This window comes from Pavona decussata, unplaced genomic scaffold (genome assembly GCF_977016875.1).
Source record: "Pavona decussata unplaced genomic scaffold, jaPavDecu1.1 SCAFFOLD_386, whole genome shotgun sequence".
In the NCBI taxonomy this organism is placed as follows: domain Eukaryota; kingdom Metazoa; phylum Cnidaria; class Anthozoa; order Scleractinia; family Agariciidae; genus Pavona; species Pavona decussata.
The window spans coordinates 1,973,227-1,987,500 of NW_028145758.1; the positions used below are offsets into that span (position 1 = coordinate 1,973,227).

The 14,274-nt window shown below is 36.6% G+C and overlaps 2 protein-coding genes across 3 annotated transcripts in view; one reads left to right on the forward strand and one right to left on the reverse strand.

Moving 5' to 3' along the window:
* LOC146451598 (serine/threonine-protein kinase DCLK2-like) overlaps window positions 1–8,577 on the forward strand; it is a 54,611-nt gene extending 46,034 nt beyond the window's left edge. The window contains exons 20-21 of one of the 2 annotated variants that reach the window (XM_085099022.1): window positions 660–813; window positions 5,892–6,031. In XM_085099022.1, the coding sequence (XP_084955148.1) occupies window positions 660–813; window positions 5,892–5,896 (159 nt within the window). In that variant the 3' untranslated portion in view covers window positions 5,897–6,031. Of the gene's footprint in view, window positions 1–659; window positions 814–5,891 lie in introns of both variants that reach the window. The other variant, XM_085099021.1, reaches the window with a different exon arrangement.
* Window positions 8,578–8,963: 386 nt separating this feature from the next.
* Window positions 8,964–14,274, reverse strand: part of LOC146451599 (amidophosphoribosyltransferase-like) — an 8,875-nt gene continuing 3,564 nt past the window's right edge. The window contains exons 2-3 of the mRNA XM_085098802.1: window positions 12,515–13,655; window positions 8,964–11,404 (exon numbers count right to left, since the gene is read on the reverse strand). Of these exons, the coding sequence (XP_084954928.1) occupies window positions 11,144–11,404; window positions 12,515–13,655 (1,402 nt within the window). The 3' untranslated portion in view covers window positions 8,964–11,143. The remainder of the gene's footprint in view (window positions 11,405–12,514; window positions 13,656–14,274) is intronic.

Here is a 14,274-nt window from a genome sequence, read left to right on the forward strand (position 1 = left end):
CAAATTTGGGTAATAGCACAATTCCCTGGTTAACATGAGATTTTTAAACAAGTTCTTGAATAGACTCATGAATTTTGCCAAATATGAAATCTTATAGAGATCTGCTTCAATTGAATTGTAAGGTTTTTCCAGAGAATTATATGAATTGGAGGCTACAACTGTCCACACAGTTCTTTGCAAAAATCTCAATTTTTTTTTAATTTTTGTATTTTCTTCAATTTAAATTGGATCCCCATAAAACTTCAGTACTTATTTGCTAAATTCAGTATGGCAAACTCATTTTTGAACTAATTTATTAATTTGATGGAATGTTTTAAAAATGTCATGCTGGAATACTCCCTAAGGATTTTAGGATTAGGGGGTTAGTTTCGAAAGAAACTGTCATTGGTACTGCGTCAATGGAGAGTGAAAATGAATGTTTGTTTTTTTACAAACAGTTGATAACTAAAGGTAGTTTGGCCCCCATGCTGATGTTTATGAATGACATGCTGAATGTTAGCCCTTCGCTCTGATGAAAGGCTAATGGTCACAGCATTAGCACTTGAATCTCTTTATGGTAGCCAAATTGCCTTATCGACCCTAAGGATTTTACCCAGGCTTAGCAGGATCCCTGTCTCATGCACCACATGTAACTATGTCTCCCTTGTTTTGTTGCACAGAAAAGCAGGGATAAAGCACCTCCCAAGGCCAGGGGTCCAGAACGTGACACCAGAGAAAGAAAAGCCCTTAGCCCGCTCTCAAGGAACATTTTAAGAAAGGATTTCCATAGTGCCAGAGAAAATCTTTTCAAGGATTCACAGGAACTAAATAGTGGTATGAAAATTAACACACCCACCAAAAAGAACCCCTCTGTAAAAACCCCTGCTAATTATGTTCCCGTTTGGAAGAGGCCCTTGAGAAGTGGGAAGAGCCCCAGTGAATCTCCAAGTCAGAGTCCACAGAGAAAGTCAGTCAGTGGAAGAAATACGGCACCTAATAATCCAACACAAAGTAAAGTCCTCAGGCAACCACCCATGAGATTTAGGCTTTGATCTCCATGGTTACACTTACATTTTTTAGAATTTACGAACACATGCGTTTGCTACATGTTGTTAATTTTTTTTCTAACATTTTTAATGCTCATAGGTAGTATTATATCTTACCCCTGAGATCACAGTATTCATAATCTAATTTTTTCATGCCACCACTGTATAAATTTTGTTTAACTTAAATAAACAAATAAACGGCAGAATATAACCTAAGATTTTTAAAAATAATATTGTCAGAATTTTCTGTAAAACTGCAAAAGTAGTTTAAACTGCTAGTCATATAAAAATAGTACTTAGCCTAATAATTAGTACTATTTAAAGCTTACATTTTGATAACCAAGTTTCAGATAAATCTAAGGTAACAACTTAACTTCCCAACTAAATAATAAATCTTAATCAACTAGTAGTGAAAGTGAAGTAAAGAGAAAATGTTATTATCTTATTTATGTAACTCTGATATGGCTATTTATATTTTTATAAATGTGAAAATATTTTAAAAATATTAAAACAAATAAAAATAAAAATTTAAATATACCAGTAGATATTGAGTTGTTATGATTAAATGAAATAATACTTTTTCTCACACATTGTTTTAAACATATATTTTAACTGATTAAAAGAATGGTTAGTCGTAGTTTCACTTAAACTAATAAAAGAAAATAAATGTTACTTAATTGACATGATAAACATTATATTTTGTTGTGCTTAAATAAAATAAATTTTTTTCATGAATCTTAATTTAAGTAAAGGCCTCTTTAGATTGTAAGAAAAAAATGCAAAGCGTGCTGATGAACATTTTCTTTGTAAAATATAGAGATATCCGGGGTTTTTGGTTGTTTTTGTCATTGGCATCACAATGAGGTGGGTTAGCCAGTGGGTATATGGTACTGGACTTTTTTGTCATTTTTTACTGCATTTGACGTAGAAAGAATGTACTCCTAATACAGATTGGAGTCAAGATTGCATGGGGCATTGTTGATTGAATGAATGAATCTGGGGGCGCGTATCTGGCATTCCTCGTAGATTTTGCAGGGGTAGATGACATCATCACCAACTTGGCAAAGGAGAGAGAGAGGCTGGTGACATCGAAGACACTCCCTAATCTTTAATTACTCGGGCCGTAGGGCGGCACGAGTTAAGGTTTTGGTAGCATTGTCAAATTCTTTTTTTCTTTTTGGGGTGACGATGGGCCGAGAGATAAGACTTCGGGCCACGAGTTACTGTTCTCGGTCTCGTTTTTTGTACTCGGCTGGCACAAGTTAAGTATTCGTCGCGTTCTAACATTCTTTAAATTCTCGGTCGCGTTCTTTGCACTCGGGCCGTGAGGAGTGTATACAATATACGAGCCAGCAAGGCATGCAAGGCATGCGAGCCAGACGTGCGAGGCATGTGAGGCATGAACAACCCCAACAAAAACTGCTAACCGTTAAGCTAACCGGGGAGCTATTTAAGCTAACCTGAGTGTTATTTAGGCTCACCGGAGTGCTCTTTAGGCTAACTGGAGTGTTTTTTAGGTTAGTTTTGTTTAACCCTCTAAACTTTCTTTTTATTTTCATGTTTTTGAGTTCGCCTTGTTCTGGGTTGATTTTGTAACATTATAGCGACAGGAACTTTCAACAACAAATCATCGTTTTTAAGAACAGCGAGAGACCTTTGTATTTCTTTCTGTGTTTGCATTGATAGTTGCCCCCCCGTGGGGTTACAAGGTCAAATATTCCACAGTTTTTGGTCCTTAAACTAGGAAAAATGCATTATGTTGCCAGGCTGTAGCTTGAGAATTTAAGCAGGGAACCTTTTATTAGGGGTATAGAATGGTCCTTGAAAAATAATGGGTCTCGGCAAATTTTCGGCGGGTCTCAAAATCTCAGCGTCTCAAACTGGAGTCTCGGAATCTCGAGCTCGTAAAAAAATAAAACGGGTCTCGGAATCTCGCATTTTAAAATTTCAATCTCGGAGTCTCGCAAACCAAGCGAAATTTAAGTCTGAATTAACCGTCCTAAACTGACAACAAACAATAATCTTGAAAAACGGCTCAACATCGCAATCACTTCTGCAGCTTCTGTGAAACATGTAAGCTTGGATAAATTCTGCTTGTAAATTGTCGTACTGTGCTTTTCGGCAGTGTTAGTAAAAGACACGTTTTGCATCGCGACGTCTCGGGCTCGGATTTAGAAAAAGTAGTTAAGTCTCGGTCTCGGATTGTAAATGAAGGTCTCGGCGGGTCTCGGATTTTACCATTCTATACCCCTTTTATTGCCTTCCACATCTATGGCACGATATTTCACTACAATTGGCAGAATGTGGGTTGCATGCAATGAATGATTTGTTTTACAGGCAGATATGAACATGTCGGATTTTTAACCTTTTTTTTCTTGCATTTAAATACCTTGAGAGTACAAAGTTTACTAGAAATTGCCAGAGAACGTTAACGGTACTCCTTTAGACCTGCCAATGCCAAAAACCTCTTCAATCAAACGTTGTATCTGGCTTTGTTTGTTTACCAACATAGGCTATTCTCCTCTTGTACCGAGCAAGTAAAATTATTGTTCGCCGGCGAACGATAAATCGAATAAAAAATGTTAAAGGGTTAACGGAAAATTTGGCAACTAAATCAGTCTATGACCCCGTGGGCCAAGATAGATAAAGATGTCTCACATTTACTATTGAAAAACAATCATGTAGAAACAGTTCCTGTATTCAAATGAAAGGTAAATAACAAATGCTTTCCCCTGAATTTCATTTAAAAACATTGAAAAACGTACAAGGATAATGTACGCGTGATGCGTAACGTTACTCTAGATCATACCGGAATTACGATCCGTCATTGACCTGGCGTCACATACATATCACGACCGTACAAGTGGTTTTTGTCTCTAAACGAAAGGTGAAAACGTAAGGATTAAAGCCCGGGGATTACAAAAAGCATTCGTACGACAAATGTCGTTTTCCACTGTATTTCATTGACTGCAAGAAATGCAATTCCATTTGGTGGTTACTTATTGCCTCACTATATCTCTGTATATATCTTTTTGGGGGAATTAGTGATGCTGGAGGTTATCACTGCTAAAAGATTGTAGGCTTACACACCACGCAGTCAAATATGGCCCGAGTTTAAGCTGAAAACAGCTTCTTGTTATTACTAGTTTAGGGCACTGGACTTGTATCCGGGTATCCTGGGTTCAAGTCCTTTCTGCCCACTTCAATACGTCCAAGGCCAAGCTTGCTGGTAGTTTATTTACATCATCTGAACAGAGCCTGTAAGGACATTTAATCTGATGGTTGGTGGTTTGTGTGTGGTTTTTTGCTGTCACGTTTTTCTTTTCCAAGAAACTTTGCTCCACATTTATTCCAACAGCTCAATGGTACCATTAATCAGAGTGAGCTTCATTTGGCGATGAACAGTTCAAAAGTGGAAAAAATTAGATCGTTCATTTTTGTGAAGCAAATGGGTCAATTTTCAATGTATTTGTCTAAATTTGTTATTTATCAGCATTTCTAATCCATCACTCCACTTGCCAGTTTGTCAATTTAATTAATGGTTATTCAAAATTTTCGAAGTTTAATTCTTCACCTTGATCATATCCATAGACTCTCTCAGGAAGACAGTTGTTTTACCTCAGATTAAAATGAAAGTTAGTTTCTTAATCCTTGCTAAAGTCTCTTCATAAGCATACACACATGTTTTGAGTAATTGATATGAATCTTATGCTTTGTGATGTATCCAAATACATAAATACCGGTAAATTGTTATTTTTATTGGTAACAATAATAGTAGTTGTTATTTGTTTATTGAAAATAATAAATGTCGTACCATTAAGTTGTCTAAAGTATCCTTTTAGGATTGGAATGATATTAAATCCACCATTAAAAATTCAAGATAATTTCTGAAGGTAAGTTTAAAATAATTTTAAAAAACTTAATTAAGATTTTTTTTTAAGAGATACAAAATAATAATTCTGAATAAAAAAATTTGTGAATTTTTTCAAAAAGTTATATTTAACTAGTATTGTTTTTTAATTGTACTGTGGTGATTAAGTGTAAATATCGGATTTTAGTACTGAATGGTTGTGGGCATAACCACCTACTGCTGCTTTTCCCCCTCTGGGTTGACCCCTCCGAGACAAAAATTTAAAAGAAAGAGTGCCAACCAATTTTTGGATGGAATTTATCAACATTGTAGACCATGAAACCAATTTTGATGAACAAACCAACAAAAACGTGCTACTTACCTTGAAATGCTTCATTTTTTATGACATAAAAATGTTACTGATTAAGATAAAAAATCCATTAAATAAACAAATCATTTTAAATTATAATTGTTATTGAACTGAGCTAACATAACTCATTAAGTCTCGCTATTTGAAGTTGATTAAAATTAATATTCTGACCTTTGCATGCTATTAATGCTTAAACGTTAAACATTCCTTAAGTTATTAATATCTTTGAAGAGTTTTTGTGATGAAAGGATGGGAAACAAGAATGATTTTGCAATATTATTGCTCTGTGGAACTTCAAAATGTAGCCATCCAGGTTATTTTACCTTCACCAACAAAGTCTTCTTCTGGTAGGTGAAGGGACTAGGCAGTCCTTGTTGGGTCTGATTGAATCATGCCAGTCTATACGATATTTGTTATTGAGCAGCTGGTTTTAGCCCAAATTCCAGAATTTCAAGCTAAGCCAAATTAAAAGAAAAAGTAAAATTAGATTGCGTGAACTGTCTGTCTGCTAAGTATTATGACTTTTTGATTTTTAAAGTTCCATGCTGACACCTGGAAAGTCTTTCAGGCATGCTTTTGTTCTTTGATATTAGGGGCTAAAGGGTTAAAAGATGTGGCACTAACTGGGTTTTATTATTTTTTGAAGGTTAAAGCTTTGGAGAAGCTTAGCAAATCACTAAAGGATAGTCGTAAACTTGCAGCTGGAGAGAGCTACTCGGATCTTGGAAGTGTTGATGAAGATGGCCCTGTTAAGTATCGCCATGCAGACAAACATTCACCCCGTGCAAGGCAACGGCCAAAGAGTTTAAATTTTGAGATCTTCTTTGAAGGGCAAGGTGAAAATAAAACTGATGATGAAAAGTTAGAAGACAGTAATGGAGAAATTGAGAATGGCCTGGCTCAAAGCCTTAACAATGAATTGGCATCACGTAAGGTGTCACAGACAGAAGATAATGAATTACATTATGATGTCCTTAACAAAGAATGAAGATGAATGTCTTTAGAAAAGGAAAATTAAAATTGTTCGAAAGCTATATAGAAACCTGAAGAAGTAGAAAGCTACGAGCTAATAGGTAGTTATTGTTTAAATGTTTTGATTTTCAGTCTACACTGGTTAAAAGAGTGTGATTACATAGAAGAAGCTAGCCTAGGGGTTTTAAATACACTGTGTCCAAAGTTTGTCCAGTGGGTTTGGAAAAAAGTGTGAAAATGTACCCAATTTGTTTTCATAGATCACAGGTTTACCATCCCCTGTGTATTGTGTGTGGAACAAATGTCTTGAGCCACAAGTCTACAAAATAAACTTGTGGACGAGATACAAAGGATATTGAGTTCACATTTTCTGCATGATTTATTTCATTTCAATCAGTTTCAAAAACCCTAAAATTATGTTGTCATAAGAAAAGCTTTTGAGTCCTGTGTGACAATTGAAATGAAAGCTGTCTAACAGTTATGTCATTTCGCACAAAATTTTTCTATAGAAATAGTTGACTGTCAATTCATGTTATATATGTATCAATATGTACATAGTTTTGTAAATATTTCAGAGTTTTTTGCAGTGGAGTCTTGTATATTTTTGTACAGAAGAGTTCATCATTAGGGATAGATTATTTGAAACGAAAGAGAAAAAAAATTCTAAGGCATCCAATTTGGACTTGACAAGTTTTTCAATATCCCACTATTAATAGATTAAAAAGCATTTCATCGAATCACAAAATAATTATTTACTTAATGTTAAGTGTCACCCTCACCAGACAATGTTCATTTATTTATTGTTATTTAATAATTTTGTGGTTTGGGTAGTGCTAATATTTTCATGTTTTTACAATGTTGTGGGTGAGTTGGTAGAGAGATTTAGAATCGCGTTCACGGCAAACGGAAAACGCGAGATTCACGTTTACGTTTTCTTGAAAAAATGAGTACATAGATGAGAATAGTGCAAAATAATTCTGGCCTCTGATACTAATGCAAAACTACTGGGCCCAGTTGTTCAAAGCCTGATTAAGCTAATCCTGGATTAACGAGAATTTAAAGATTTTTCAAAAAGATTTCTGTCTCTCAGTTTTGACTTTGACTTTTCTTTACAATCGGCTTAAAATTGGGTTTTAAAAACATTTTTAACGAGCGAGCTGAAAACCTCGGTCAACTTTTGATCGTGGATTAGCGTTAATCGGCTTTCTAACAACTGGGCCCTGAATTTTACTAAGAAGCTGAAAACAGCAAGGAGCAAATGAGAGCTAAAGATGGTCACGTGGTCATTTCTGTCCTTTGCCATGAACCATGAACGTATTGCTAAATCTCTGTAATGTCAACCAACCGTAAAGTTCTGAAAGTGACAGCTGCTAATAAATCCCAAAAGTAGCAAGCCCCCCCCCCCCTCCCCATGAAAAGAAGTGAGACGAAGGTTTTTGAATTTTCACATTGTACATGTTTTCTCAATCAGTACATGCACTTTCAATTTGATCATGATAAGGCACTTTACATCAATGGAAGTTATGGTTACCATTATGGCAAAGATGCCAAACAAAATTAATTTTTAGTTACTTGACATGAGTCTGGTGTGTACTTCATGTTGGAAAACCACAAAGCTACAACTGGAGACTTCACTGTTAGTTTTTCAGCCCTATGGAGATCAGCATCTCATTTCTCCTAACAAGGTCACCACATGATCAAAGAAATGGCTCATGAGAATCTGTAAAATGATCACCAAATAGTTTTGATGTTTAGGAGCTCCCCCATTAAGTGTCCAAAGAAATGTGGATAAAGTTAAAGAGAATCTACATCTTGATTAGTGCTTGTTTTTTTTTTTTTTGCCTCATGGTCTTTAAGCGGTTTTCAATGGAGTGTGAAAAGTACATTTGCATTTGCTTTGTTTTCCTTCACTGCGCTCTGTGATTGGTTGACAAAGCTTATGCAACTTGCCTAACCAATGAGAACCAAGATTCCTCGCACGTGTTTTCCCGCGCTTTGCACTGGTTACATGTATCGGCTTCAAATTCTGTTTGGCTCTTTGAGTTGTGTATGTCTGTTGTGATTGGCCAGAGTGATTACTTTGGTTTTGGTTTTACAAAGCTCAATTGAAACCGGTCTAACACTGTGAGGTGCACAACACCCTTAAGTATAAACTCAATCTTGTGTTAAACACTAAGATATTTATGCTATGTTGTGTGATAGACATTTTCAAATTAATTTTGTCAAGTCCTGATTGTAAGCCTTAGACGTGACATAGAATGGTGGTATTATAGAAAAGGGTTGATATTTAATGACTGAGAGATTGTCATAGCATAGAAAGAGTGATGATTGGAGAAAAGAATAAAGTCTTAATTTATTGATATTTGGTGCATTTTACGTTTTAAGTGACGATGTGGCCTTTCAGTAAAGATTTCTCTAAACTTGCCCTAATATTCAGCATACAGACTGGTCATTGTGTCATAAATGTAGCAGAGGTAATATAATTCTTCTGTGGGGTGAGATTGGATGTCAGCCTGTAAAGACACCACTGGCAGCTGCCATCGGTCCATATTTAGATTCCACCCACCCATGAATTTGAAAGACAGATGAAATCAGAGGTAGAGATAGACCGCCACACCGGGACTACGTTCCCTACTCTTTTTGAACAGTGTGTGGGTTTTTTTAATGTCCCACAGATTATTAGGAACAAGTGTTGTGAGACGGGACCTACAGTTTATCATACTTATCCAAAAAGAGGCACACATCATCACAAAAACAATTACAGGTTTTATTAATCCATGCTTCCTCTTACATCACTATAATGTTATTGAGCTTTCAAAACTTAATAAATCAATTAATTTTTGTCAGTTGACTGACCACTCTAATTTTAACCCAGCCTATTTAGTAAGCTTTTTTATGTTTCACACTGTTACTATTGACAACAAAGCTGCTCTCTTAAAAATATAGCAATAAATAAAACACTGCGATGTATTAAATATTTATAGCACACAAAATGTTGCACAAATGTCCTATAATTGAAGGGCTGGGAGCATGACCAACCTAAATGACAAATTATTCAGATAACTTTTTGTTGTCTTAGCTCAGATTCACCAGAGTTTTTGCATGTGGCCTTGAATTTCTTTATCAGGAAACATTGCTCCAATGTTTTTATCGCTGTTCTGTGCTTCATGTGCAATAAAAACCTATCATTATGGGCAAGATTTCCAATGATTTTATCACAAAATGAAGTGCAAAGCAGTGGATAAAATATTGGAGCAACATTTCCTGAAGGAATTCAAGGCCACATGCAGACACTGGTTAATCTGAGCTAGAACAACAACTGCGATCTGAAAATTATGCACTGAGGTGGGTTACGCTCCCAGTCCTTCAGTGGTAATTTACAAAATTGATGCAAGTAGCTGCAATGCAGGAGAAATGGATGACAACAACCTGCACTCTATTTCTTCTGGCAATACTTGACTGTCATCTTATTGTAATATTTTTAACAACAACTTCTACTACAATGTTTATCATATACACTCCGATCCATTGACAAAATGGGCCACAAAGTGTGAATGGTAAACGATGCAACCTGATGGACTTATGCAATTAGCATGCACATATTTTGTGTTGTCCGCGAGAAGTATGTAAATATTAAGCCCTTGAAAACTGTATGTGTTTTTTTTAAAGTGTCTTCTCTTCTAATAAATAACGTCGTTGTTGTTTGTTGTTTTCAAACACATTCCTCACGCACCCTCTTACAGTCACCTCTCGCCTTGCGGACACCCTGACAATACGGACACCAGTTAAATCTCCAGCAAAAATAAATTACAGATGTTTGACTGAAACAAATTCCTGCTATTACGGACTCTCACTTTTAAGGACACTAACTCGTGGTCCCAAGGGTGTCTGCAATAAAGGGATTGACTGCATCAACACCTCACTTTTCAAGTGCTAAACTTGCAAAGCGCAACACGGCTTAACTTACAAGTCTATACAGAAACAACTTCTGTTTGTTTACAACGGATCTAATTGTGTTGTAATATCTACCAAATACACGGTACATACAGGCATCATCAGAGGAGAATAACCTCTAAATTTCAGCATTTGTAAATAACCTGAAAAACTTACAAAAAGTTACATACAAAAAGATGTTTTCAGAATTTAAAAAAATCCAAACATTCCTGATTGAAGTGTGGCATCCTGAATATTCCGTGCATGCAAAAAACCATGCAGAAATTTTGAGATTAAAACAAGTGTTTTGTATAAGTCTTATTTACAGTTCACAATTTTTAGCCAGTTTACTGCACTCATTTGGCTGATGGGTGCATCCAAGCTATGTCATTTGTAGGTTTTCGAGCATAGAGCTGAAAACCGTTTCTAGCCTCCTAAGAGCACAGATCAATATTCAGGGTTACAACTGGAGATGGGAAAAGGGCATGCAGTGTAACTCAGATGTTGATTCCATTTTAAGGTCGGTTTTTGCTATTTGTAAGAATCACATAAATTTTGGCATATGTATTTGAAGTATCTGAATATGCCAAGTGTTTGCTTTGTTATCAAAACCTGAAACCATTTTAGTCAAATTTTGCAGTCTTTATTTTTTGTGCAAAGCACTCTTGGAGTCTCAATTTCTTTTGCACGGCTTTTGTTCTGCTGCACCCTGTTATGTCAATAATAATGACAATCTGACAAGAAGGAAGAAGTCAAATAGAAGAATCATTTCATAGACTGCGAGAAGTCATACTTTTTTCCTCAGATCGCACTCTTAACATTAAAATCATGCAAATTAGAAAAGTGAACGAGGAGGGATCATGGCTGGCTAGATGTGCTATGGGCTATAGAACTTACAAGAAGAAAGAGACTATTCACAGTCTAAGTCATTTATGCCCTTTTGTATTGAGCCCTTTAAAATTAATCAATTTTATTAAGTTAGTGATTTTCATTTCACCAATCCAATTCCACTGGATAGTGCCCACTCAAGCATGCAGTACAGTGACCGATCTTTTTGTCTTCAGCATCAGGTATCCCAGATTGCACAGCCGTCAATAACCCTTCCAAGCTTAGGTACACAAGACTATCTGCACCAAGCTCCTTAGCCAGCTCATCAGCATTCATTTTGTTTGCAATCAACTCTTCTCTTGTTGGGATGTTGATTCCCATGTAACAGGGGTTCTTAACCGGTGGTGATGCCACACGTATGTGGACCTAAAAAATATTACGAAAATGTATAAATAAATCACAAAGAAACGTTAATGAAATCACACATGGGCAGAGATAACATAGTATTTTAAGTTTAAGAAACATTAATTCTAGAGTATTATTTAGGAAAGCCTTGGATGATTATTACCTGTAAAATTTTTACTGTAGTTTTAACTTAGTGCATATTTTGCTTTTACATATTTTACATGTAGTTATTCTTATTTGTAAGTTTTAAATTCTTAGCCAACAGGACCCTGTTGATAACAGTTCTCTATACTGAAGGGTTATCCTGTATAAATATTGGAATATTTGTTATTATTATTATTATTATTATTATTATTATTATTATTATTAGTGAGTATTTGTCTTCCACTGAGTCCAGGTTTGAACCATACAATCAATAATGTATGGCTCCAGATAATATCCATATTTATCCCAAGGAAGGTCATTGGAAATTCTGAGAGGGAGATGGGTGGGGGGGTCTTAAAAGTCAAAATGTTTAAGGTAAAATATGAAGCAAAACTGGAAATTCCAGGGGGGAGGGGAGGTTCCAACCAAAATACCTTCCTTGGGGAATTGTGGATATTATCTGGAACCACACAATAAATTGAAGGGCTCTGTGGAAAAAGGGTGTACGTGACGATTTTGTGGGTGGGTTGAGGAAACTTGGGATAATAGGGCTGTTATGTAAATACAGGAATGCTGGTCTCAGATTCCTCAGTTGTTTCATTCTGAGTATTTAACAATCCCATTCATATTTTCATCCACACAGTTTTCTTCCTCTGCATACACACACAAAAAACAAAACAACAACCGAGGAATAGAGAAATCACAAGACTGGCATTCCTGTATTGACATCACAGCCCTACCATCCCTACTCTCCTGTCTTGAACAGTGATGTGCCCAACCAGAAGTGAAATTTGATACTTCATACAGCTCAAACGTGGGGAAGAAAAATTGATAAGGATTTTTTTTATTTTCATATGAGAACATGAAGATTTGATAAAGTAAATATAAAAAATTCTTTCATATCTGATTTAATTTTCATTTTGATCCAGAATCCAAGTGATTAGAAACAAAACCATACAACACTCAAAGATCTCTTCCATGACTCACCTCTCGTGCTCCTGCCTGCTTCAAAAGCTTGATAATGGGACCAATCGTATTTCCACGCACAATGGAATCATCAATCAGAACAATTCTCTTTCCCTTGAAATTCATTGACAGTGGTCCAAATTTCCTGGCGACGCCAAGCTTCCTTAGCCTGTTGCTGGGCTGTATGAATGTGCGTCCAACATAACGATTCTTAGTAAGCACCTCCACATATGGAATCCCAGTCCGCAGTGAGTAACCCAATGCTGCTGGGGTAGCTGACTCCGGGACTGTGCTCACTACCTCAGCTTCAACTGGTGCTTCAATGGCTAACTGCTTCCCACACCGCTGTCGGACAGCATAGACCATCTGCCCCTCAAACATGCTGTCCGGTCGTGCAAAGTAAACATATTCAAAGATACAGAATGACATGAGCTTCTCTGGGTTCTGCAGCGGGACAATCCTCATGGACTTGAATCCTTTTGTGGTTAACTCCACAATCTCTCCTGGTTTCACTTCTCTGCACATAGAGGCACCAAATGAGTGAAAGCCGCATGATTCAGACGACACAACCCAACCAAGTGTGCTGTCATCGACAACGTCACTATCATATCCATTATGGATTACTTCTCCACCTAGTCGTGAAAGCTGAGGGCTATCGCTTAAATTCCTTAGTTTGCCGATACACAGAGGACGGTTGCCATGGGGATCCCTAACAGCGTAGATACAGTCCTGTGTCATGATAACCAGCGAGTAAGACAGCTGGGTTAGTTGCATCATCTCGTAGATCCTTCCTGGCCAGTTAGCACCGTGTGGTTCCCCACATGGTGGTGTAGCTGTTAACAGCTGTGTGATGACTTCACTGTCACTTCCCGTTGACAGACCAGTTCCTTGCAACAGAACTTTTTTTCTTAATGCCTTTGCATTCACAAGCTCACCATTGTGTCCCACTGCCATGTGCCCATGAATTGTGTCCACAACAAATGGCTGACAGTTGACAAGTTCTGACGAGCCTGCTGTGGAGTAACGTGTGTGGCCAATGCCCATGTATCCCGGTAAGGATTTGATGTGCTGTTCTTGGAATATGTGGTTCACAAGCCCCATTCCTTTGTGCTGATGAAACTGCTTACCATCGTTTGTTACTATTCCAGCACTTTCTTGGCCTCTATAAAACAGCAAAATGTGTGAATTTAGTAATGTGAAAACAACATGTAGAAGTTGTTATACATTTTTAATAGCAACCTTAATCTTGCACCCAGATTTTCTCATTTCTTTGAAAGAGGAACATCCAGTAAAATTTGTTTTAATGATGTCATAGTGCGTCAGGAATGTACACATTGCATGACTGTGCACGGGCAGCATTTGTAGTAAAAAGGCTCCCTACAGATTGTGAAGGTGATAAACATTTGAAATCGTTGTTTACCAAGAAAGATTTCAAGATCACTTTGTTGCCATAAATGTCAGTAATACTTTTCTACCACATGCAAAATAAAGAGATTCTGTTAAAGCAGAAAGTCAATACTCAAGTTTTGTGGTGTAAAAACGGACAGGCCCTGTACTACACATATAATCATAAGATAGGCTCATGGTACAAATTAGTAGTACACTTATGTCGTTCTTAAGCTTAATGAAACACCCAGTTCAAATAGAAGCAAGAAACCACTTTCACAGAAGTGTCAACAAAATATTTAATATTAGTTACTACTTTTGGAAAGCTTTTGTGTATGTGTTATGTTAGGAAATTTGTGTGAGAATGGTGATGTGACTGCCATCAGCCATTTTCA